Here is a 27,934-nt window from a genome sequence, read left to right on the forward strand (position 1 = left end):
CGTAAAGATTAAAAAAATAACCTCATTCGGGACTACGTCAGGGCGATGACGTAACATTTCAAACTATGGGACTTTTATTTCTGAAGATTCTTTATGTGGTAACCGATTTAACGGGAAACAAACATTTTGCACGGAAAACATTTGAAGACGTAGAAAGCTTCTGTTCTGAAACTAAGGGACAATATTTATTAGAAGATCAAGGTTACATATAAATAATTTCATCAGTTATTTTGTGTGTATTTAAACCCTCGTCTGATGCTTTGAAGAGAAACTAATAATTAGGCCTATGTGTTTCCACGGAATGATAAGGAAAATACTTAAAGCCTACGAGGGATAAATTACGTGAGCAAATTAGGGCACTGGGATTCACCCTTTTCAGTTTGCTCAGATCGCCTAATATTACTGAGATTTCAGGTTCTGACGGCGGCGAATATGAAAATTACAGTCTTTTGAGATGTTGAAATTTATGGTCTTGCCTATATTTACCAACGTTTATATCATCTTCCTGGCGATCACTGACGGACTCGGCCCGATACAGAATGCAAATTATGTGGTACCTACAACTTTTAATGTTGATACACGGTATAAAACTCAATACAAATTCTGTCAGTGGCCTTCAAAGCGAAACAAAAGACAGGCGGACAAGACTAACAAATATGACTTCTTTGACGTGCATAAAATCCGACTGTACTCATAACTCCCAAGTGTAGCATCGTTTCGCTTTGTATGTTTGTGTGAGATGGAACAAACTGTTTACTATTACAAGCCACTTCCAGTTTTAAACGTGTCGGAACAGAATATGCACTGGTTTGTTGAAGGAACAGTTCGTAAGAGATGAGAAGTACATATGTCAGTTACTCAGCTTCACGCTCACTACTGTACACCAGTCACATCAAGAGTGGCATAACTAACAGTAAATCAGACAACAATTCTTGTTTCAAATGAATGGCTAAGGCATGAAACAAAGCCAACGAAATTAAAGTACGGATAACGCACAACCAGGTTGACCACAATCAGACTTACAAAACAAAATGTCTAAATTGTAATTGTCTTCATTTGACTGAACGTAATAAACGACAAAAAATAAATCCAGACCAGAACTGTCAGTGTTTCTAAACGAGATCTCTCTTTCATAGCACAGAAACAGTTATACGATTTCCTGTATAAAATGATATCCAACTCAGAGCGGTCACAACACAAAGTGTGGACATACGCCATTACTGCACTGCATTCAGTGTATATCTGGTAAGACGAACGAGTTGTGGAGGCGTGGGAAAGACGCATCGAGCGAGATATGTCTGTGGCTTGGCGACGTTCACCCCCTCCTCACAGCTGTTCCCAACTCTTCATCACATATGTGATGTCGTCATCCACTGACACTCCGTGCAACACAGGGTTAAGTCGCTGTACGTACCATCAAACTACTACCTCTACCAACCGAACCGAGTAACCAGCTGATTGACTGGTTACGAATAACAATTCTGATTGACGTTTAAAAACCTAGTTTCGAAAGCTAATTATACTTCCATCATCAGGTGCTCTGTTAGGTCCCTTGTCCTGGTCGCCACAAACTTGGTCCAGCAGAATCATTTTTGAATCATCAAGGATGGATAAGGTCAAAGAATGATTATACAAAATGTGTCGCGCCACTGACAGAAACATTTAAACCCAAATTAACTATTAACTAACCAACTGAATGACCTATTAGGATTTGAAGTTCTCACATCTGTCTTCCGGGTTGTAGCGCCGTGTAGTCTGGTAGAAGTTTTCCGACGTTTCAGGAGGTCCTTTCTGTCTTGACTACACGGCACTACAGCGCCGTAGACAGCCGTTTTCGTACTCACAGCTGCGAGAACCCGAAATCCGATTCGCTACTTTAATTAAGCCTGCATGCGTATTCTTCCGTGGTAGTTACGCAGACGGTAACCAATTCCCCGTAGTCATGAAATTCAAAAATTTATCACTGTCATGCTACTAATTTAGTCCACTTTATAAATTCACAAACTAACCTATAATGCCTATTATTTAGTGTTGTTATCATCATTATCATCATCCCATTTAGGCCAATGCCAAGGTACCTCACATAACCTCATTCCTTGGCATTTTTCAACAAAAATGTTTTGCAGTAGCAGTGAATTACGACACCGATAAAATTAGTTCCACGAACAAACTACACATTTATGTTTCTTCGGCTGAATGCGCAACTTACAGCGGTTCCTTTGCATGCCACATCAATTTCAACTGACAGACAGCAATGTAACGCTTTAAACCCAAGTGGTAATTATATATACCAACTACTTTAACAATCTGTAACTTTGAAATTTGTATTTATGAGTTTTGTACGGTTCTCAGTACAAACACATAAATATTTTCATATACAACATTAAACAGTTCAACTCTGTAATGGAGAAGTGTTGTGTTTTCTTTGCGGTACGAACCGAAATCTTATATATTTAGACGTTTCGGGATATTACTTGTTTCGAAACATTTCTCAAACAGAAGTTATACAACTTACTCAAATCTCTGTCAATTTGTATTTCCTTATAAAATTATATTTCATCCTACCAATCAGAGTCGCCACATGAACAACGGATTCCTAGGTTCGAATCCCACACGAGACACGGATGTATGTCCGCGTTATTCTGTACTGTACTGACCCACGCGGGTAAAGGTCTTGCCACCGACCTAACCCTCGTTCAAGAAGTCCTACCAAAAGCCCAACAGATGGTTGAAACCTCGGAATTGTAAGCGCTTTCAAGAATATTTAATCTCTATACTATACCGATACAGAGCAAATTTAGTAACGCCTGACAAACACAGTTTTAGCTTAAACCGGCGTGGACAGGCGGCGGTCGGAAAACCAAGACAAGTGTAAGGGATAATATTAAAACGTATCACTAAGGCAGAGGCAGTCTTCGTACCGAGCTTCAAGAATTAGTATCTATTTCATCCATAGACACGGAAATGTATTGAAGTGTATAATGTAGTAGGATTTGACGTTTTCACGGCTATGAGCTCGAAGATGGCTGTCTTCTAGGTTACAGCGCCGTGTAGTCTGGCAGAAGTCTACCAATATTTCAGTAATCTTTGCTGCCTCCAAAATCTGGTGCTAACAATTCGTAAGACAGCCAACTCTGTACAGAGTATGTGCCATGGTTCACTTTTACGCAAACTACGGTGCATCATAACATATGAAGTGCTATGTACGATACCGCAGTGTTATGTGTCACGATAAACATCGGGCAGAGTGGCCTGGCAACCCCCCCCTCCTCCCCTCAACTCCACCATTACTCTGTGGGATGAGCAAATCATCTATTTACGGAGATGTTCAAAAAGGATTGGAATTGTAAGTCTTGCGTTATCAAGGACGCTGCAGTAGTGGGGCTGGAGATTCAGTCATAAAGATTTCAGCTGGAAAACTTCCTGTCGGGAATAGATAGATCCTTTCCGACCCGAAGAGGAAAACTGTATGGACCAGGTCACTGTTCACAGCTAGGCGTACGAACCCCGAACAGGGAAAACATGTCGGTCTTTGTACACAGCGATAATTATTACAATTATACTGTTGTCGTTTTTATTATTAACACAGATCTTTCATGACAAAGGATATCACCAGAGAATGTTAAAGAAGAGGACAATATGGATGGGGAAGTGGTTGTGGCCTGATTTAAGTACAAAGGTCTACTACACCAAAATTTTCCTCTCAGGAACTGTGAACAATTTCTAAAACTCTCTCAGGACAGCCAGTCTTTTCGCCAAGAACCTAACTTGGGACTTGCCGAATATGATGGGAGTGTTAACCATTCACCCACGACCATAATTAATTTGTCGCCCGCAAAGTGAGTGCAACGGTACCTCAATCTATCGAAACAAAGGCCGAGAAAAGTAAAGGACAGAGCATTTTGCCGAATAAGGAACGGCCCACCGTGGGGGGCACAGACGAATTTCGTGTACGCAGTTCGCTGCGATAAGCAGCCACCGAGGTGTAGCAGGCTTCTTTCAGGCAGCAATGGGGTAAGACGGCGAGCGAGCTGTCTCAGGAAGCCTCAAGCGACTTTCAGAGCATTCTCTCTCTAACCGGTGCGTTATTTATGACGCGAGCGAAACATTCAGGTAGCCTTCATTGATATTACGAGACCAAAATTTCAATCCTCGCCCTCCTTTTCTTTTAAGAAACAGATTTCATAAAAACACTCTCATAAGCTCTACAAAAATGAAGAATACACTTTACTAATATTACTAAAATAACCTGTTAAAATTATAAACGAACGAGATCATCGAACAAAACGGATTACATCGTTTCCTTACAGCGGATAATACGAAGAAATGTTTTGGAAACTCAACGTAACAAACTTATCCCATCCAAGACCAACTGCTATTTTAACGATAATAAATACGACGCGGGTCATCATGAAACGTCAATTCTACTCTTCTTAAATGGTGCTGTTCTAAGTTGTTGGACCGTATAGTGTCTTAATCTTGAGCACTGAAGATGGAAGCAGTATGCTCCTTCAAGATATTTGTATATAACCAAAAGATTACACGGTTCAACAACACAAATCACCATGCAAACTCATATCGCCGTAAAAAAATAAAACCCTATAAACATTCTTGCCCCTAGATTGGTTTGCTTTGTTGATTTGTGTTACTCGCCTAGAAAAATAGGTTATGATAATGAAAAATATTAAATATATCTTCACCACTGACTCACGAAACTTAAATTTATAAAGAATCAATCCATCCTCCCAGAAATCAGTACGATAATTAAACCACGCAGTTAAATTTACAATACATTACGATACCAAGTGCAACATAAATACATTCGGAGAGTATCAATGTAAAAACACACAACAAAAATAATTAATATGAATGGACAAGAATATAATGTAACCCATTAAAGATTCTCACGGCGGGGATTATAAAGATGGCTGTCTTCTGTGTAGTTGAGCCGTGTAGTACGGTAGAACTTTATCGACGTTTCAGATGTTCTTTCTGCTTTAATCACCAGGGCGAGCGCAACAACCCATAAGACAGCCATCTTCAATGTAAACCACGTCCGCTTATCGAGCGCACTTAGGCCAATCTTATTCTTCGGAAGGTACGTGTAATTTGTAATGTCTCTTGAGAGACTGTTTTTCGCTTCAGCGAGTGCGTTGCTGACTGGATAGCTAGAAGCAAAAACTCTCCTCGGAGGACTGACACCGAATTGAGTTCCTTAAGGTGAAGATAAGCTCCAGACACTGCGTACGTGTTCCTTCTATTGTCGGTGTGCGCACACACCCAATTGCAGATACTGCAGCAGCGGCAAAGACCTCTTCATCAATGAAGAACAAGAAACAAGAAATGGCTGTGCAAATTTTTACATGTGGCTCCGATGTACACAAGGATGCAAGTAGCCTTGAAACTGGAGGAATAAGCTACGCACCTTATTTGCCAGTCTGAATTACCAAAACCACTAGACGTTATTATTCAGTGTTCTGTCTGACGACAGGTCCATTGCTCTGCCCAAAAAGAGTTCACCAGTTTTCCCTATTCTCAGCTTCTCGTTTTAACTCCTGAAACTTCATCTTCTTTTCTTGTTTAAGATCGTCGGTTAGCTGTATCAGTCTTCTTCCCAGTCCTCGCTTTCCTTCAAACTTTCGTATTTCGACGAAATTTGGAATTGGAGATCAACACTACGAGTTTTAAAGGAAATTTAATTTTAAGGCGTGTTGGTCATTAACCCGTATTCTACATGCAGCTCAGACTCAGTTTCATTAAATTACATAAAGAAGACGATTATCTGAAAGTTTGTGTCAATGGCTGATTCACCACGCCACACTTAAACTGACTGATGTCCAATATAAAGAAAAGAACATAAACTATTCTTGGGGACTTGCCTCTATTTCAAGATTAGGTGTCATTATACTAACATATTTTTAATGTAATTTATAGCTACACTAATAAGACTCTCCTAGAAACCATTACTACGTGTTGTATTCAAAGGTGAGTTAAAGTCGTGGCGAATCCTTTCGCTGATTTCAGTTTTTCGTTCGGAAATGATCAGTTGGTCATTTATACCACAGATATTTAATAAAAAGGACACAAAGCACACGAATTTTATGCGTCTGAATTTCGAACAAGACATGTGAAGAAGAATTACCGCATTTCTGTTCATCTTCTTCTCTCTCTTTTTAGACTCAGTCAGCAACTTATTCCTCTGCGTTCACAGTACTTTTCAGCCCAGATATTATCTTTAATGTCTATACTACGTGGACACCAAATATGTTCCCGTTAGACGAAATCTAATGGAACTCACCAGTAGCTAATATTAATCTGCAGGCAAACACATGAACTTTATACAGAATAACACGTACAAACACATTCAATAAGCAGAAGAGATATTAGTTAAATACAAGTAGAAAAAAATAAGTATATATTCACGTACAGTCGTCACCAGGACACAGAATAAAATTAGTTAATCGATGCAATAAAAATGAGAGAAACAAATTAAAATGATATTCATTAATCATAATATCAAATGTATAGTTCAGATGTAAATTTCTCGTAATCATAAAATAAAACAAAGATTTACTATTATAAAATTTTGACTTCAACTTCCGAACGAGCGTCAAACATCGTCTGTCAGAACGAAGGAAGGCATAAGACTGAGTTCTCCGAAAACGGTACTTAGACTTACGGAAAGGGGCATATGTTAAAAGATATTATTAAAACGGATCTTAGATATAAGTTTTAATAATGTAAATTAGACTATAATGGCTCAGAATACCGTTCAGTTTGTAAAAGTGGAAGAAAATTTCTTAACCACATCAGTAAGGCCTCTTGTCGCTCGAGAAATGCCTAATTACGGGCTGAAAACACCACCACCGAGACCCATCCACCCTTCTCGCGTGTGCCTTACGCCGACCATTTAACAACCAGAGTGGATGTTAAAATCTCTTGAGGAACCTGTGTCCGTTCATTCTACTTTGAGACCCATACCGCGGGGTCTTCCCTGGAGATAAAATGGGCAGGAGCTTGAAGAGACCATTGCCGATATATAAAATACGTGGATATATTACCTCGAAGCCACCTATTCCCTTCCATGGATTGGTGCTTAAGTACGGGGACAAGACAGCATACCGCGCTGCTGCTCTCGAGGTATATTTGTGTCTTCTAGTCACTGTATTTCCGAACACTTCCTGTTGGCCCACAAGTCTTCCTTCTCTGCTCTTCACCCCCCCCCCCCCACGGTCTTCATGGCTGGCCATCACAGTAATTTATAAATCTGTTCGTTTGTCTTGGCCTTGCGTTACCGAGACTTACAGATAAATCATTCAGACTCCGAAGTGATGCTGACTAACACGGTTGTCCCCATGTGGACTGAACTTTGGCTCTACCATGGAAAATACATAAATGGAGTAAGGGCAGTATTAAGAACGAGCAGCAATCAGAATTCTACGTGACTACGACATGACCAAAACCGTGGTAACACACCTTACTTGCATGTTGAATATTCTACTAGATTCAGGAAGGAAAAAAGGTTCAGACTCGAGCTGAGGCCGTTTTATATCTCGAAAAATTCTCCAGGAGGAACTGGTTAAGGAATGTGGGTGGATGACAGCAGATCCACACACTGGAGGTTCGCGCTGAGCATCGAACTCGGTTTACTGAATGCGCTGCTAAGGAGTAAATATCACAAATAACGCCAAGACGAATTAAACGAGAAAGCACGAACTTCGAGGAAATATGCACGTAGCCTTAAATGGTTGGAATTATTAAAACAGATTTTCGAGAAATGGTACATGAAGGTCTTGATTGGATTAAATGGCTTACAGAACGGTTCAAAATAAGAAGTTTTTGAAAACGGTGATGAACTTCTGGGCGAAATTCTTTTACAGATATGAGTACTTGAGTTACTGCTCAATAAGTCTGCAGTACTTATTTATTTAAATCTACAATTTTATTAATTTAAGGGAGTCCTTGAATGCTTACTATTTTCCAGACAAATGTTTACACAAATGTTAGATAATATATTTGAAGCACGAAAATTTGTACTATCCACCATATATTATCAAGATGATCAAACGAACGACGATGATTGGACAAATAACAAGCACAGAAGAGACGAAAAATAAGTACAAATTTTTGTTGAAAAGCCCCAAGAGCGAAGACCGTTCGGAACACATAGGCGTAGATGAAAGTATAATATTAAAACGTATCTTAAGAAACCAGGGTTAGAGAGTGTGTGTGTGTGTGTGTGGACTGGACTCATGTTGCTCAGAACAGAGTCTGCTGTTGGATTTTGTGAACATGACAGCGAAACTTGTGCTCCCACAAAATGTGGAGAAACTGGTGAGCTGAAGCACTACCAGCTAGACTACAAGGACCCTGATCCATGCAGTTAAATTTAGTTATATTATGTAACTTTTCATATCTGATAGACTTGCGTGCCTAAAAGAAATAACATCTGGTCGCCAATTAATTATTTCTTTGAAAGACTTCTTACTTAATCGGCACTCTCTACAAACAACGTATATTTGATCCACGTAATTTGAGTAATTTTCATAAAAGAACACAGTTTTGTGCTTTCGGTTACGTTATGCCACAGACCTGACTTCCGAAACAGCCTGTAATCTATTTGTTGTGTAAACCATCAAGGTGTTTATGGGTTTCTAAGCTACATTTCTTCAAATTCCTATCTGTATCTTATTTCATGTTTATTTCTCAACTGCACAGGTAAAAAGGAACGATGATTATTCAAATTAATGGGGAAGGATAAACTCAAAGCGTTATCAAAGTATTTGCCTGGAGAGACTGAGGAACCAAGTTCACATCTTCAGCTACTGTTTCCATATAATGCCATCCTCCTATCTAGCCATGTCTTAGAAGTCGCATCCTCCTCTGAGGCACTCAAACCTAACACTTGCGAGTTTCTTATTCCACTACGAATGCCACAAATGTTGTCTAATTCGTCCTTGGTTTAATCACCACGAAATATTACAAGTCTTCTGCAAGTGGTAGGTCTATAGGTTTATATTTCTTTTTTATCAGGTCAACACTTAACTTGCATTGGTGCGCCAGTTCATTATTAAAATAAATAGAAAAGAGTTGGTTAAGCCTGATAAATCGCATATGAAATGAATAGAAGTCATTGTCACTTGTATTACACCACTCGACACTCACATAGCTTGATGGAAAAGCGAAATATAGTGTTTTAACTGAATATGCGAGTCAAACTTTCCTGAATAGGCGATTTATCGCTAACAAATTGCAGTCGATTAAAACATATCTAGGTGTTACGTCAGTACTTCAATCGACTACTGTGGTAATCCTTACTGACACTACACCATATTTAATTATTAGATATTTTAAATTCTTATTATTCTTCGCAGCCGATATTATTTTAGCTAATTTTATTTTATGACAAAACGTAAATGTTTATTCAATTTATACCATCATCAAATTCATAACATGAAAATCGTATTTGGTGGTACGAGAAGTGCAGGAAAAGATTCGTTGTAGGTACAACTGAAACAATAAAAATAAAAGTTATTTTCGGTAACGTCAAGAAGCCGGCGGGGAAGTTCCATCCGTTGATCTGTGGCCAGATACTGATGCTGTCTGTCCTAACGTATATTTCTCTCCCCGTGCACAAACATTTATATTAAACCTCGAATCTGTATTTTCACCACAAACAGTTTCACAACCTGCGGACATGTGACCAGCAAATGCCGAATCACCATTTTGAGATGGCTGTGATTAGCTGCCCTCACCCTTGTGTTTTCATCAAATACACGTACGTAGGTCTAGTTGGCGTAATTCCGCTGATATATATATATAAAAAAAAACAGTATATTTTTCATGTGTTTTGCTTACTTGTAAAGTAATGTATGAAAATATTTTGAGGTTATACAAAATATAATAAATCTGCAATACAAGCTATTTCCCCACGTATTCGCAGAAACATCAACATAAGAACAGCCTAATCACGTAGGACACTGCATGTAACAGCACAACGGTACGCACTTAGGATAAATAAATTATATACATATACAATGAAAACTGACTGTGAGAAGATATGCAGGAATTCAACAGAAAAAATTAAGATCTTCTAATTACAGAATAAAAATTACTTTTCTACATTTTATTTCGTATAAAGGATATTTTTACTCAAAAATGCTTGGTTAAAGTAACCACGAAACCTGGCACTCACGTCCTGAGTTAAAATTTATATGTTAAATGAAAGAAATATATTACAACCAATAAAGACAATGCTTCCTTGCTAATGTAGACTAGTCTCCCAAAATATGGCGTGTTTCGCTCGTTACCGATTTTCACATAAGAAGCATAATATATTACATCGAAACAAAGCACATCATGCGATGGTTGGCATCTTAGCAAACCATTGGTACAGTCTCCATAACAAAAAGAATATTCCTTTCACAAAACTCTGTACTTTCAAAATGAGAAAAATTACAGGTCTTTCCCTCATCTTTCGAGGTCTCGCTACACACAGCTTCATGGGAGTCATACGATGTCAGATATTTTGTTCAGAGAAATAACTTAATATTCACGCCAAAGCTGTTCCAGAAAAAAAAATCAAAGCAATAGAACTCGAAGTCCAGCAGTGACAGCTGACACTAACAGGCGCGTTGCTCAAAATATGAAGAAATGTTAACAAAGGTAAACAAATAACATTTGAGAATTTATACACAGTAACAATACGATTTTTTCTGTCCCTCCAGCAATTCTATAAAATCATAAAACAAATCTATTGTTATCAACGAATAAACAAAAGCAAAAACACGCAAACAAATAGCTCAGTAACACAAAACATGATATCGAAATTCAAATCAAAATTAAGATTCGCGTATTTCAATTTTCCATTGCTGAAAACGCAGTAATAAAGTCACCCAACAAAAACAGCAGAAGCAGGGTTACCCAAATAAATCTATTAACTATTTAATCAACTAAACGTTACGTTTATCGAAATTTTATTACTGAAGCGCCTATTTATTTACGACAGTACAAATAACTTAGGATATCCTAACATATACGTTTCTAAGGATATACTGTCCTTAAATATATTCTTATAAATTCTATAACGTATGAATCATATCAGAAGGGCAGTAAACTACAAAGAGTACATCAACAAATTAACCCTTTGAAGCCAAATCTCGTCTAAATAACATTTAAGAATTCAGTCCATACCGCAAATAAAATATTTCGCCATTACAGAGATAAACTAGTAAATGCTGTTTATGGAAATAATCGTGAGAAACATACGAAATTCATACGTACATAATGAAGAACTGTTGACTGTCGAAGCAGAAGGAAATGTAGTTAACACTGGGCTTTAAAGGAATAACAAGGCGGGACACATTTGTTTTTTAAACGATTATCTGATGATCAGCAAGTCGGATATGACCACAGCAAAGTCTGATACCAACCATCGAACAGAAATATTAAAACGTATTTGTATGGATTCTGGAGCAAGTACGCGACGATGGAACTTAGACTGTTTTTGGTGTGTGAAGTGTGGATCCCAGTCTTCCATATGGCTGGTGAGGTTCTGGTAACTTGATAAGAAGAGGAAATATGCTCCAGTGTAATGAGGGAACGGCCTTTTTTCTATGTATCTCTGCATCTGATGTATGGAGTAACAAATATGTTCTTTGTGGAGAAGCTCAATCCAGGCTCTTGCTTAAGTAACTGCATAATATAAATAAAACTTAAATAAAAAAGGGAAAATCATAACAGCAACGTCCTTTTCGTTGCATATGTTAGCACGCCATGATGGAATTCCTCTTCGATGTGAGACAGTCAGTTTAAAACTAACTGTACCCAGTTCATTAGCAAATTTATCTATAAAACACCGAAAGAAAGATACTTTCTTGGTGACATTTCAGATTCTCACAGCGACGCAGTCTTCTGGAATCTTGCACCGTGTAGTCTGGTAGAAGTTTACCGACGTATCAGAGGTAACTGCTGCCTCCATCATCAGGACGATTAATTCATCGCCCTGATGACGGAGGCAGCATGACCTCTGAAACGTCGGTGGACATCTACCAGACTAAAATGCGTAATGACCCAGAAGACGGCAATCTTCAGCAAAATATCTCATCAATTTTCTGCATTCCACTGCTACTCTTCATTCGCCTATTCTTCTTAACACTTCGTTCTCACGCGTCATCTGTCTCTGTCCTCCATTCAGTCTGCAGAAAGTTCAGTAACTCAGCTCACGTAAAATGGCACAGGGAAATAGACTCCGAGGAATATGAACATCAGCCACTGAAATAATGTCCTTAATAAGCCTGACAAGGCAGAGAGGCTGTATTATATTATCTTGCGGCATCTCTGCTTCCTTAAGGGTCTGTCCCCTCCGTTGTTATAAGCAAGAAACTGTCCTTCCAAACCGCGAACCAAAGATAAATATCCCTCCTCAACTGTATTCAACCCTCTTCCTCTGAAAGCCAACCATCCAAAACCTCTTTTACACAAGAATTAATTTCAAAAACATACATTCCTAAGAAAAATCATATTATGACAGACACATGAATAACGATCTTCCGGAAATTCATGAGATGGGAACGAAGGCGTTGCAGAAAATTAAACACTGCTGACTGCGAAGTCAGACGTACTGACGTTTGGTGCTATGAAAATAAGATCCGTTTGTCTGTTTGTTTCCTAACAGGATTGTCTTCCGGTTCCACAGTTACATCGTGTTCATGATTTTCGACTGTGACAAAATTACCAAATAACGTTATCAGTGATAAGGTGCTAGCCGATAAGATTATCTTTTTTACATTCAGTGACTGAAATTATTTTTAAAAATTAGTTAAATAACGCTACTAAAGGAACAGACGCGCAAGATGGCCGCATACTACAAAGCAGTAGTCGTTATAATTATTTTCTCTGTCAGAACATACGTTATGTGGAGTACGAGGTTCGATCGGAAAGTTTCAAGACTGTGTCAATAGCGGGCGAACCGGATGTAGTACGAGCTTCTGCCGCTAGGGGGTGCGGCCTACATTCATAGTGAATCAGTGTGCCAGCCGGCATCATCGAATTAGCATTTGTTTCTTAGTTACGGGCGTTTTGGTAGTGCATTACACCGACCCTCCTGCGATTTCGGAATGGCGTGTGCATCAAATTTTGCCAAAGACTCGCCAAAACGGCTACGGAAACCTATAAAATGCTAAAGCAAGCATTTGGGGAGTCCGCAATGGGTCGTGCACAAACTTTTGTGTGGCATTCACGTTTTAAAAATGGCCGAACCTCTGTCGATGATGACGAGCGTTCTGGACGACCATCTTCGAGCACAACGCCCGAAAATGTTACGAAGATTCGGCAGGCCATTCACGAAGATCGACGTCGTACCATCAACGACTTGTGCGACATTGTTGGGATAGGCTATGGGACCTGTCAGCTGATTCTAAAGGAAGAACTCCACATGCGACGCATCCTGTCTGAGGACCAGAAGCAGAATCGACTTCTCGTTTGTCAGGAGCTCAAAGATCTTGCAAGAACCGACCCCAACTTCCTTTCTAAGCTCCGTGTGACTTCTTCCTCTTCCCAAAGATGAAAATTCAGCTAAAGGGAAGGAGATTTGAGACGATAGAAGAGATTCAGGCAGAATCGCAGATGGTGCTTGACTGGCTGACAAAAGAAAGATTTCCAGGAATGCTTCCAGGCTTGGCAGCGGCGCTGGGATCGTTGTGTTCACTCCCAGGGGAACTACTTCGAGGGTGATGGATGAATTTAATAACTGAGATAAGTGTACGGGTTTTTATACGCGCAGTCTTGAAACTTTCCGATCGCACCTCGTATGGTGACTTGCTTCCTTGCATAGAGGCCCTCCAGATTCAAGATACGCCACTGCATACCTACGAATTATTCGTAGTTGCAACTTGACACGCCCTGGTGTGTACAGCATTTCATATAATATTGCCTAAGTTCCAAGAGTTAAGAGAATCTAATTTATCGCCGTTTGCCCTGAGTTGTGTTATAAAATATATGCGCACAGTTATTTAATATCGTCAGTGTAGAAATTGTTGGGGTTTACTGGGGTGGAAAACCCCAATCTTGTGGTTACCGCTGCAGTGAAGTTTGTTCCCTTTCACCTTACCAACCCACTTTCCATTAACCCTGATTCCCCAAACATGACATGTTCAACACCGGTCACACTCTAGCGTGAGCGTAGAACGTCTTAAGGGCCCGTCCACGTGTCTGTCACGTTTCTTACAGCGATGAGACACCTCGGATTACATTTGTGGAAGAATTACGTGAGGCCACTGTTGAAGACAAGGTTGCGCAACAATGGCCTGGGATAATAAAGCAAGAATGACCTTACATGCAACAATGACCTAGGATCATATTAGTTCGAAAATCGCCTAGCACTATTAGCATGCAACAAATATCTCGGTTATTTTTTTGGTTTCAGCAGGAATATCTGACGAAACTTTATTTAGATAAAATCTTCGGCTAATCCAGCCTCCTAACCAGAGGGTACCCGGGTTCTCTGCCTGAACACGCGACTGTGACCACTCACATCCATCTGATATTAATGTTACGAAAGGGACGTTAATCTCCACGCCCCTAAGCCTTAACCCTTTAAAGCACAGTGGTAACTATACGTACCACCTCATTTTACAATGAACTAGTCTGCTTGTTCGAATGATTCTCAGTGTAAACAGCGTTAACAAGTGATCTCTGTAATGGTTAAATGTGTTTTCTTTGCGGTACGGACTGTTTATTCAAATATTTAGACGAGTTTCAGCTTTAAACATCCTGAAGCAAAGTGTTTAAGGCACGGGACGATGCCTTCCCTACTATGTGGGAGGAACAGAAGAACATGCTTTACCTTTTATAAGCAGGTGAAAATATATGGTTAAGAAAGTGTCCGAAAGTGAACAGGTGACAGAATACTGCTGCTGTTATGTGGTAAAGGCAGAGTCATACAAAAATTGGCCAACTATAACTGAACCAGCAGAATTACAATCGACGTGCCAAGAACACCTCTGAAAAGTGTAGGCAGTTAACTCGTCCTAAACTGGCCGCAAAGACCTGAAGTCATATCCTTGCCGAAAATGAAATGCAGATTAAAACTCCCAAGAAAATAATGAACGCGAATATACATGTTCCTACCGTATCAGCCCGCATGGTCTAGATTCTGCACGCACCACGTTCAGAGGCAGACAAGTCTCCCATACTTAACAAAACACGTGTTGCATAAGTTATTAGCTTTTCATACAACCATTATTACGAATTCCAGTCGACTTCAAAAGCTCTGTAGACAACAAAAACGTAGACAAGCAGAATTTCATATACAGTTCGTATAAGGAAAAAGCCAGGAGTCAGGGGTGTTTGGCTAGTTAAAAGTTTCTGGACCCGAAGTCCCGTAGGAGCAATATAACATTCATAGCCAACTTGTTCCCTTCCCAGTCAAGCAGCCAGCTGACCCGCACAGTAACCATGTAACATGTGTGGCATAGATGTAAGGGGTCAGATGGTCGCACGCAAGCCACAGACTAGGGGAAGACTCCCTTTCGCAGCACCGAAAGGACGTGGTCAGAAAATTTAGAGATCCAAAACCAATATATTAAACATAGAAGGAATAAGGTATTAAACAAATTTAACAATGTGACTTACTGAAAATGAAAGCCTACGGTAAAATGATACAAAGGAATTAAACAAAGACCGAATAATATAAAACAGGGAACGATAAACAAAGCTAATGTGAATATGATGGTTTCCTGTATAAATTTTAATAAAAACACGTACAATTTGTATGCAATTTGTCCATCGTGTAAATTATAGAATTAGAAAAGTTCAACGTTTCGTAAACTGGATTGTGCTTCAGTCTTCAAGTAAAAAATGGGGCCGGGACCCCCTGGTTGACCTAATCTTAAACTCCAGGTCGTACACCAAAAAATATTACCGGTGAAGTTGAGAACACGTCGTTAAATAATCCAAAAATATATAAATATCTTTAAATTTCGACGGAATTTTACTTCAATTTATTTACTTGCTGTTACAACAAAGGAATAGTAAGCACAACTCTACCGCATAATAATAAAGAGAATACCTTTCTACGTTCTAGTTCGGCGACGTGATAGCGTAACTCCCTATACGCGAATTTTTTTATCGCTTATCTCCACAACAGCGCAGCCTATTAACACAGAAGATCTTAAATTGGCGGACTGGAGACATAATAGCCATTGCTTCCTCGACATATTATATTATACAGCATTAAAAACGCATCAACTAAATTACACCTCAGTGCTCTTAATAACGTCCACAGGAATTAGTAGCCGCTACACTGTCGCCCGCCATGGTACTTGAACAAAGCGCATGACCTTTGGCAATCCTTGTGTCCACGGGTGAAATGGACAGATGACAGTCGACAGAAGTGTTTCCGTTTATGAGTAAATCGGTCTCAGTTGGAGACTTGACAAGAGTTAAACCATGATCAAAAATTATAGCTGGTAGGTGACGGTTTGACGAAAAGAGACAAAACCATAAGGTTACGATCTTGCGAGATTATTACCAATTGATTTTTTCTATAGATAAAAACGAGGTCTAACTAACTAACTTCTCACAAGTCAAAGTCAATGAATACATGTACAGTCCATGCAAAATATGTTAAGTCTCATAATAAACTGAGAGTTAAAATTTATTTCTGTTGAACACTCTCATTGCTTTTAGTTTCCTTAATAAGCATTACAACCCAATTTGAGTAGCCAACAAAAACAGAAAATGGACAATGACATTTTTTTTTCTCCAAAAATGATCATACTAAATGACGCATGTAATTCAGGGGTACAATCAAACTGACACTTTCCCCTCGGGTGGAAGGAACAGGGGGCGGATACACTTTACTAATTCAGATGATGATACCACTGTCTGACATAACCCCCCCCCCCCCACCAAACCTAATAGTTATATGCCTAAGTGTAGGTAGTCTCTGGAGGTCCTTCACACACGGTTACAGTGGGAAAACACTGAGTCTCCAAAGGTGTGGCCTGAATTTTTAAAATATATCTCCATGTCATTAACGACCAGAAGGGGAGAAGTTGAACGCGTCAGACAGAGGCAGTATCTGTCTGTCCGTCCGTTACTTAATATCAGCTGTGGTCCCGGTGGGTTGATTTCAAATACGTAATTTTGAGAACGATGATTAAACTTCCAAACTGCCGTATTTGCAAGAATATAACGCGCCCTCCAATACAAATGGCACGCCAATTCGGAAAGGTTATATGAAATAAAAATTGTTACGTTTATGCGTAAGTATAAACGTACGTTAATACGAGTTCTGTCAATTGTTGTCTTAAGATTTGTGGTGCAGTGCAATCTTATTTCGTTAAGGGAGAGGCTGAAAACTGTAGGCAAAGAAACATTCAAATAAACAAGCATTACGATATCACAATCCTCATTTCAGACTCTAACGAGACAAGACTGGAAAGATGTACGCCAATGTTTTAAGTGGTTCCGTTTGGCATTTAAAAAGTCGGTGTTCCCCTACATGTAACCTATATATACCGAAATTATACTCGTTAGGACAACTTACAGGAATTCCAAATAACAAATTTAACCGAAATCGATCAACCTGACTTACCACTTTCGAAGATAATACGCACGTTTCTTCGTGCAAGGAAAGTATAATAAAACACAGGGAAGTTATGGTGGATTTTCCAAATACGTCGTCGATAAAATTTCTGCTTTTCGCGGCGGTGAGTATGAAGATGGCTGTCTTCTGGGGGTCTTACGCTGTCCAGTCTCATCACCCTGATAGATGCAACACGCACCTCTGAAACGTCGTCAAATTTCTACCAGACTGCACTCCAGAGGACAGCCATCTATTTCAGCAGTGACTTGTAGGATATGATAGCAAAACACTCACAGAATATTAATTAGGCGTTATATTGATGAGTTAGGTTATCGCGTAAAGGACTATTCTACGTTACATTATGACCCAACTCTGAACTCAACGTTCAGATTTTCCATGATATAAACGAGATTACAGGGCAACAAGAAGGCAAGAGACCGTATTCAAATCACGCCCCCGATTTCTGCCACAGCAGGACACACGCTTAGGGCCAGTATCATCGGCAGAGTTCACAAAGGTGTTTCATTCAAATAAATAAAGTGAATAAAAAGGGCTTGAAAGATACACGTAAAGTTCAATTCGTCCCATAAATAAAGTGATATTACCTTACAATAAACCATAACAAGCCACGATCAAAGCGAAACACGTTGTTGATTTCACGACTGCTGTATTACTCTATTATTAATATCTGCTTACTGTTATTGCAACCTTATTTGACGATTAACATATATTCTTACAGACAAACACGTAGTACTGTGCCTGTAAGTCCTGAGTTCGATTCCAGGTAGGCGACACCGAGATGAACGTAAGCCGGACATTGTGGTACATACTCCAGGTAATACGCAAAGGAAGTTCACTAAAGGGTTTTATTACGATCACCACATTTTTTCCCGTTTATTATAGCATTTACTGGTAACCCGAGTTTAACAATTCTATGTTTAATTCATGACGCCTGAGGGGTAGACCGCGATATAAAGCTAGCGTAACATCAGAAGGGGAAAATCCCGTAATTTTGGTCCACACGAAGTATCTTACTATTAAATCAGAAAAAATCAGTCGGGAAATATGTAAAGTATTTCAATATGCCCACACAAATATAACTTAAGTGTTAATATCGCGATTATAAACGTAGCTGGTGCTTAGTTGATACGAATGGCGTTCAGAATTTCGTGAACACTTCGCTGTAACAGTAGTTAATATTATTAGTCACTTTAAAGTTAATAATAAGAGCAGCAAACATGGCTCTTCTATAGGCCTACGTACTCGACAATTAAAAGTGGCGAGATAACTAACCTTGAGAAGAATCACAGAATCTGGATAAACCTGGAGGGATCCAAGAGTAGCGTCGTTGTCCACCAGATCGCGCCCATGTACAGACAAATGCTGATCGAACGGGGCCACTTGGAAAAGCTTCATCAACTACAACAATAAACATTAATGTCTCTGATTAATAAACAAAAGCTCACCTTTGGACACGATCGAAAGCCAGTATCAGACACAGAACGGACGAGAAAAGGACGGAGAGAAGTATGAAGAAGAAAGAGATAAAGGCGATAAAGATACAAAGAAGAAATAACGCGACAAAGGAAGGAGTAAACAATAAATACAAAAAGATAGACAAGACGTAAACAAGACCAATAAAGTCAATTTTTATTTAATTAAGAAATTAAATTATCAACAATAAAGTAAGTAGATTTAGTAACTAAGTCATCTGAAAACGTCTTTGGAACACGAAGAGGAAACAATCCAGAAGTAAACTCTGCAGTCGCCTCACATTCCACTTTATCACTATCAACTCTCACACATTCATGCAGATACCCATTTATTACAAGCTGACCACTCCACTTTGATTTTCCGGGTTTACAAGCTCAAGTAGCAGTGGTCTACGGAGATGGGGTTTTGGGGGGGGGAACACATACATTTAAAGTGATTAGCCCTTAAGGCACACAACTCAGATTAAATCAGAACTCACCCTTAACGCTCAGCAAAAATAAGTACGTGGTGCAAAAACATCGTTACGTTTCTGCGTGTCCAGTTCAGAGGAATGACTTGTGACATATTACCCCACGAACCACCCTTACAAACTCTTCTAGACCTCCTCTCCTTCATATCCATAATTTGCTGCATCCCCCCCCCCCTTTCATGGCAGCGGACTTAAGAGGAAAACACTATGATTAACAACGGAACATTAGTTTAAAATCTCAAAAGGCCAACACTGGACATTTCAGACAGCAGACCGCCGATACTGCCTCAGGGTAAGTAGGAGAAACGCATTCCAAGGAAAAGTGGTACAAATCGTTGCTTGGTTTATTCAACGGCGCGTATCCTATGCGTAGGATTCGTGGCAGGAGGGCAGAGAATTGCAAAACTGAAGATCCGTTGTCTACTTCAGGCACTACCCTGGTTTACTACACTGGTCACATGACGTAAGACAGGCGAAACAGTGTGAATGAAGAAATTTAACAATAAAACTTTTAGAGATTCCCAGTTTTAGCCAGTTATATTCAATCCATAGATAGTTTTATCGTATTATTATTATTTGGATTTTATTTTTGGGTTCCTACATGCATTTTAATATTATCCTCCCATCCCCTTTTCTCTTCATTAGATATTAACTCTCTAAAACTTTGTATATATTTCTAATATGGTCCATGTGTGTTAATGTCCTGACGAACTTATTTCTTATTATTTAGTGTTCTGTCTGACGACAGGTCCATATGAACAGGATCCTTCCATCCTTTTCTCGGACTGGGACCTGTTCATATACGTTCTTGGCAGATGATCCAGAAGTGGTTTGCCATTGCCTTCTTCTGTGTGTGAATGGAGTAATTGTTGGGATGCCACGGAGGAAAACTCCGTGTTGCCTAGACCACGGCCTTGCCCAAAACAAGTTATAAATTCGGGCACCGCCGGGAATCGAACCCACGCCTCGAAAAATTACTGATTATCGAAATGTAACTTCCAACTTTTACATCCTCTCTCTTGGGTCTCAGAATTGTCCTCGGTTGAGCACACTTTTCTCGAACACACTCAGACCACGTTCTTCCCTGGCGGTATGCACGAGCTTCAGTTTAATTTAAAACAATAAAACTTACTTTCGTCGAGATAAAATACGGTTACATTTCACAAGCGGCGACTAATCTTGCACATGAGATCAGAGGCGGGGAAAATTATGAACTCGACAGAAGTACTTGAGTCGCTTACGAACTGAGGGCTAAGGCGACGAAGGGGAAGCCAAGTGGATTGGACAGGGAGCATTCTGAACGGAATTTTTAAGACGCGGCGAGAACTGTAGTTGGAGGAAGTTACTCAAAGGGGTTTCAGACTTCCGATGGCTAGGTGAGCGTTAAATCATCCTTCAAAAGGGTGGTGGAGAACCACCAGTCCTTAAATGGGTTCTTGGGAGTTCGTCCAATTGGGCTGAGAGGGCACATTAAACATGTCCTGTCCTTGTGCAATGTAAAATCAACTTAGTTTAATGTTTCTCGACGTATCCCACGCAGTGACTATGTAACAGTCCGATATCTCACGGCATACAAAATCAGATATTATTGCAAAGTTCTGTGTGTGGATTTCACGTTCTCATGGCGACCAGCATGAATTATGGACGTTGCACCGCGTAGTTTCGTAAAAACTGACCAACTTCCTCGCGACAGTAAGCGCCTCTGAAACGTCACCCAATGCAACATCCCAAAAGATAAAAATTTGTGGGAGAATGATTTTGAAGTACCCTCTGAAGACAACGAGATTCTACGGCGGAGGATGACAGAAGACTTAATATTTTACACGTGGTAACAGGGATGGATTTGGGTTAAAACAATACGCAAACTGTCTCACCCTTGTTACAACCCAAACATTGCACCTAGAAGGAAAACTGAATTAATAATGACTAATCCTAAAGCAGGGGTTGAATCAAGGGTTTAGGTAAAGCCAAATATCTTATGAGGTTTACTGACAATAATTGCGTAAAATATTCATGTTCGAAGCACGAGCACAGGAAAGCAAGCTCAGTCTGTTGTCTGTACGGAATGAACAAGTCACAAACAGGGTCTAATTTTCGAAAATATAAAAAGTCTTGACCTTAAATCCATACTGCAAAATAATACATTAACTGCGACTAGGTGGCAGCTGGACGAATTGGGTTCGAGTCCCAGTAGGGCAAAATATCTCTACCACCGTCTAACGAAACTTTAGGCCAACCCTGATTACTACTCAACAGAAATCGGGGGATCTCCCCCAGGAAAGGTAAGACGGCCGCAGCGTGAAGGTGATGACTCACATTCAGCTAATGTCGAAGTAAGAATGTGTGGAGCTTTTAGCTCCACAATCACCGCGTGGCGTTTACGCCACAACCCGATCTCCAGAAGTTGTACCATGAGAAGCTAATATTGGCGACGACATAGGAGAGGCTCTTCAGCAACCCAGTCCTTACACCCTCCAAGACGTGGATAGGCTCTTACAGAAATTGTTTCTAAGACATCAAATTTATTTTATCAGAACAGGTCCAGTATAGAGCTTACGTTAGTGTTGCTGGGACTTAACTGAAAATTACAAGGAATTTTTATTCGTTTTTTTGTGTAGCAGGAACTTACCATTACTTTGAGATCCAACAACTTAAGTGTCGAAGACACGTAGAGTTCCTTCTCACCGCGCATGCGCCGATGTCGCGTACTCTTGCGTACCCGGCCATCTCCAGGCGTCGCGGAACCACAAGACGACGTAGCCAGTTTTGGTCGTTTCGCATCAAAGCCCTGAAAGATTGGATCACGTAAGGCCTTAGAAGTGGTTCTTATTTACGTATGTTAGCACGTATTTACTTATTTGCTATTTCTAATTTATTTTTTTAACAAGAGAACTAGAATGAAGGTGAGTGAGATCCACACTCCCTCCACTTTTTCTCAGCCACAACGGAGATCCACAGAGTCGTTCTGCATCAGATGAATCTGAAAGTGATAACGAAAATCTTGACATGGCCGATTTCAAAAGCGAAGGGATGTCAGTCTGATGGCACACGTTTTGTGGATATAAACATTAACTAAGTTCGCAGAGCACAGTCCTTCTAGAGAAGATGCTAGTCGCTCACCTTGTTAACAAAATCCTTGCCTCTATATGAAACCGAAAAATGTACTATCATGTTCGCGACAACCCACCACTGGTACCTATTTTGGGACAGATAAATTCAAACCACATATTCCCACCCTAGCCAAAACACACCTAATACTTAAAAAATAAATAAAGAAAAACATTATTTATAACGGTCCCGATGACCAGGTTTCGATACCAGACATTAGGTACCGGGAGTCCTTTCCCCAGGGACAAAGCAGCTGGGATATAAAGCTGACAACTCACCTCAATCTAGTGCCAAGGTAAAGTCTTCGTGGCGTGGTACTTAATGAATAACAGGGCCAACATTACCTTCTTACATTTATTAACTGGCTAAATATATACTGATGAAGGAAAAATAACCACCACAGAGTTGGCTAACAAAAAAAAAGTTAACGTAAAGTTACCCTGTGTCTAAGCCCCACAAGAAAACACAAAGATGCGCTGATACAATGCACGCATTCTCGACTACAGCACGAGATAAAGATACAAACCAGCTTCGCACTCGGGCCGTTTTACGACAGATAACGGAAGGAAGGTAATCTTAATGTAGCCTCGATTCTGTCAGGAATCGAACTCCGCTCGTCCAGTCCGTAGCCGGTAATTTCACAAAAGGCTCACCGTACGAAAGGCGATGTTGACAAAATGAACAGCACAACTTGGAATTTGGAGGCGGGCAAAAAAATAAAGTGAAAATGTAACAAACCGAATAAAGAACCTTCAGAGTCATCTCACTGGGTTCTGCACTTCAACCACTACATCTCCGACGTCTTACTGTACTGCCTACCTCTTTGCACCGCCCCGTCTCGGCGCCCTGTAGTTCCCCATTTCACCCACAAAAATCCTCTTTCTATAGCACTTGGGTCACCAACAATAATTCGTATATGTGCGAAGCTCTTGCGATAAGTTGATATAATCTCGTTATACGCGGGTTTGCGTTTCTGCGAATAGCCGCGTATATAGAAAACGCATAAAACGGGAAGTGCATAACAGGCCTGTGGACTTTATGAGATATATACCACGAGAGGTCTTAATTTTCAGTCTCCGGAGACAAAATATCTCGGTACCCAAGTGAAACTCAATTCGCCTGCGCGGCAGCTCCTAGCGTGGCTGCGGATATGATACTGATGTTCCTTATAATACTGTTATATATCCGCGGATATGAACAATAACGTTCAATCCATGCCAGGAAATTCTATGTTACGGAGCTGCTCTCTACCATACAGAAATTCGAACAAAATTTTGTACAGGTTTTTAGTGTTCTTAACACGTGCTCATTTCCCTGCCCATATAGGCAACAACGGCTACAGAATTAAGCAGAAATCTATGAGTCACTTCAGAAAATCCACAACAAAAAGGAAGCCACTAAAAAATATCAAAAATCACTCAAGCGACTGGAGCATAAACCACGTATTTAAAACTTCATTTGTACAGAAATATGCAAGATAAAACTTTGGCAAAGTCTGTGTTCATGTATGGAAGGAAAGTACGAACGCCGATCAAAATGAAATTATGGGAAATGCAGGACAAATCACAAACGTAACGAAGACATTTCATTAAATTAATAGAACAGTAATGGAAAGACAGCAGAATATCAAGGCAGATTACATCGTATTTAGCTTCGAAGAACGAGGTTAACTGATGAGACGGCATGATTGCGTAAGATGTGAGAGAACAGGACGGTCAGGGCAATGATGAACATCCTTGTGGTTCAGTATGTAATTCAAAGCTTTAACTGAAAACTGCGAGAAGGGTCTTTGCTGCCGGCTTGCCGGGCTCAATAGTTCGGTTGTAGGAAACGAACAAGCAAACGCGTCTAGTGTAGTGAATGGAGGGGGCCGAAGCCGGAGGAAGGGGTCTGCTCCTCTCACTATTTCCTGGCGACGCAACGACACCCGCGATTCTGCCGGCGTCTTTCCAGTCAGCTTTGCAGCCGGCGTCGGGACGCCGACGTGTTTCCGATTCACGGCCGAAGAATGAAACGGGGGCGGGGTGGGGTAACAACCGAAGAAAAGGCGACAGTACACAGAAATATAGGTGAAGACACCGAAGCATGTCGTTTCTTTGTAATAGCTATTTAACGACGTTTCAACTGCAGTGTTTATAAGGAGCCAAATGACACTAAATGATTGTGAGTGGTAAGCAGATAAAGATCTCGTGATATATTTAAGGTACCACGGTGGTCTAGCGGTTAGAACGCTGGCCTTGTAATCCTGGGGTCTCGGGATCGATTCCCGGCGGTGCCCGAATTTATAACTTGTGTTGGGCAAGGCCGTGGTCTAGGCAACATGGAGTTTTCCTCCGTGGCATCCCAACAATTACTCCACTCACACACAGAAGAAGGCAATGGCAAACCACTTCTGGATCATCTGCCAAGAACGTATATGAACAGGTCCCAGTCCGAGAAAAGGATGGAAGGATCCTGTTCATATGGACCTGTCGTCAGACAGAACACTAAATAAAATCCATGTTTGTCTGAGGGCTGAGGGAAACAACGACAAACCTGTTAAGGTAGTCGATAACAAGGCCAAGATTCAAACTGGGTACCTCCAGAATTAAACTACAGAGCGTCACCGCTGGACAAACCTGTTTCTAGTTCCCTCGGTCGTGTTTACGTGCATTCCAGTTATCGTGAATAAAGCAAGCATACAGGCAGTAGCAACTAGCTTCAGGAAGACACATCAAGCAATCATAGTTAAGTGCATTCCGAGCAATGCATTAGAGCATTCAATGGATGCCCGTCTCAAGACATAAACTATTAGATGAAAACAAAACATTTCCTTAGGGTATTCCAGTGGTCCCATCACAAGCTGATCAATAAAAACTGCACTTGATCTATCAATACAACATACGAACAGGTTAGGAATATAACAACGCGATGGATTTGCAAACAGAAGATGCAAAGTCCGGTTCTATTAGAGGGCAGAATACTAACACGGAGATTTTATGGTTTTCTCTGTTTGTAAAAGGAAATTCTTGAACAGTGAATTAGACCAAAGAAACAAAATTATTTTTGAAAATTAAGCTTTGTTTCACAGATAGATTGGCATAGGTTTAAGTTAAATATGTACGGATTTTTAACAAATGTTGGATAATAAAGCCATTACACTGTAAGTGGTTTCATACGTAAACCACACATAGAGACCACTAAACAAAATGTCACGATCCTCAAAACATGAAAAGATTAGACACAAAGAACAACCACCAAGAATTATAAAACAACAATACTGATAACGGTGATTCTTAGGAAGACGCATATAAACACGAAAAGATTCTGTTTTATAATACACCTGAGACAGATTAAGTGGCCCAGAGTAACGGTCACTAAATCGCATGTTTCAAAGCCACGGAAGGGCTTCAACCCCTGCTACCTTAACGAGCCCCCTCCAAGTCAACAGTACAACGTTGCTACGCTGCGAGTTTTGAGCTGTATTCAATCGCCTGGGGATCCGTTGCTCGAGTTTGTTGTGACCTTCGGGTACGAAATCGGGTAATCGCTACTTCAACACTGGCAATTCCTATGAATGATTAGCGACACTAAATCTACAATTTCACATGTTATACAGCATTAAACGACACAGCTATCATAGACGATTTGTTATACCGGAAGCGGAACGAGTGGCAGTGGCTTCATTATAGAAATTGGCCGAACATTTGCGAATAGAGACTGTGGAAAAGTACCAAACACTTTGGCATAGCCAACATTTACGTCTAAAATAAACCCGGGACCTTCTGAACATAGCAAGAGTGCTAATCAGTCAACCACTACGTTCCATCGAAAAGATCACAATGATTATGATGAAATTTTAGAAAGCATATGTGGCTTTGGGCAAATCAATCACATGTTTTAAATTAAAGCAGAAGGCCTATTCGAACTCATAATATCAAACCGGGGGTGGTATATCACGTTAGTAACAAGCACAACCTTGTAAATAAAAAACAAGAAATAACACGAACGGTAAAAAAATATGAGGTATATGTCGAAGGAGCACCCTATACCCCAAAAAATAGTTAGCATGTACTCGTGAAAAGGAAATCGACAATCGTCATCGTCATTCTAAATTATAGAACAGAAGACAGCCAGCTCCAGGGATAAAAGCATTTCGATTCTACAGAAGGAAGAAAGACGCCAAGATTATTAATAGCGTGTTTAATGATAATAATTATCCATTCTTAATAATTTTAGAACTGAAAAATTTGTTGATAAGAGCCATCAGTGAGTTCGTTGGGGCCTGCAGTATTCTAAAAGATACAATCGCTACATAAAAGCGGTTCCGAATCTAATAGCATCCGCGATGAATAACCACGTCACCACACGCAAGAGAAGGAAGACACTTCGCCTACAATGCAGGGTCCTACTTAATCAGCTGACAGTTAATCACATGTTACAAAAAATTGCTTCTATTTATCAAACGCGGATGTTCATAGCCGTGTTTGAAAATTCTGTCACTGGGACCCTACCCTCAGCAGCTGACCTCCTCATCCTAAATCTTCAAAATACTCATTAATGTTGTCCTCCCATTTATTGGTACGTGTGTCCACCAAAATAACATTATTATACCTTCTTTGAATAAAATATACCTCCTTTTATGAAACACGAAAGTTCATAATACTATTTACAAAAGCTCATCACAGAATTTTACCTTCAGCCAATTCATTCCAATCCATATCTCAACACAATCTACATCTCTACGACCCACTTTAATATTATCCTCCCATGTATACCTGTACATAACCACCGCGAATGCAGGTAAAGTTCCAAGCATTGATATCCTCAGCACTGGATGGAGAAGATCACCTTCGCTCTCCGGCCGTTTTATCCACAGAACAACGCTCGGTGGACACCAGAGCAGATCTAGAAACGGGGGAAACCTAACACCGGTCCTCGAACCTGTGACCAGTCACTTTACTAGCCGATGCCTCAATATTTGTCACTACTGTTGACAATTCAAAACCAAATTTTGCGTGCGTTGCCCTCATTCGTGCTGAACAGCAGATTCAATGTTTAAATCTTGATCTGTTCCAACGACAGCTAAAACTGCAAACGGACAGACTTGAAAACAAACATGGAAAAACCAGCGTAAATCAATAAAAACAATATTTCCATTTCATCTGGACGTTAGACAGAGATCCTGAAGATATATTTCAGAGTCTGTGTCATGCAAAATTACACGAAATTCTCGTTACTTAGATGAAACTTTACATCACATTTTCGTGTTTAATACTCCACTGATTCCATAC

The 27,934-nt window shown here is 40.1% G+C and overlaps 1 protein-coding gene across 7 annotated transcripts in view; it reads right to left on the reverse strand.

Annotated features, from left to right (window-relative positions):
- Positions 1-27,934, reverse strand: part of LOC110835994 (ubiquitin carboxyl-terminal hydrolase 48) — a 243,598-nt gene that overhangs the window by 22,732 nt on the left and 192,932 nt on the right. For 6 of the 7 annotated variants that reach the window (XM_087349123.1, XM_087349129.1, XM_087349128.1 and 3 more), the window contains 2 exons: positions 22,183-22,341; positions 18,884-19,009 (listed from right to left, as the gene is read on the reverse strand). In XM_087349123.1, the coding sequence (XP_087205249.1) occupies positions 18,884-19,009; positions 22,183-22,341 (285 nt within the window). Of the gene's footprint in view, positions 1-18,883; positions 19,010-22,182; positions 22,342-27,934 lie in introns of those variants that run through there. The other variant, XR_015535240.1, reaches the window with a different exon arrangement.

The sequence above is a fragment of the Zootermopsis nevadensis genome, unplaced genomic scaffold (genome assembly GCF_977971745.1).
Source record: "Zootermopsis nevadensis isolate Lab colony 2312 unplaced genomic scaffold, Znev_1.0 Znev_ptg000015l, whole genome shotgun sequence".
In the NCBI taxonomy this organism is placed as follows: Eukaryota; Metazoa; Arthropoda; class Insecta; order Blattodea; family Termopsidae; genus Zootermopsis; species Zootermopsis nevadensis.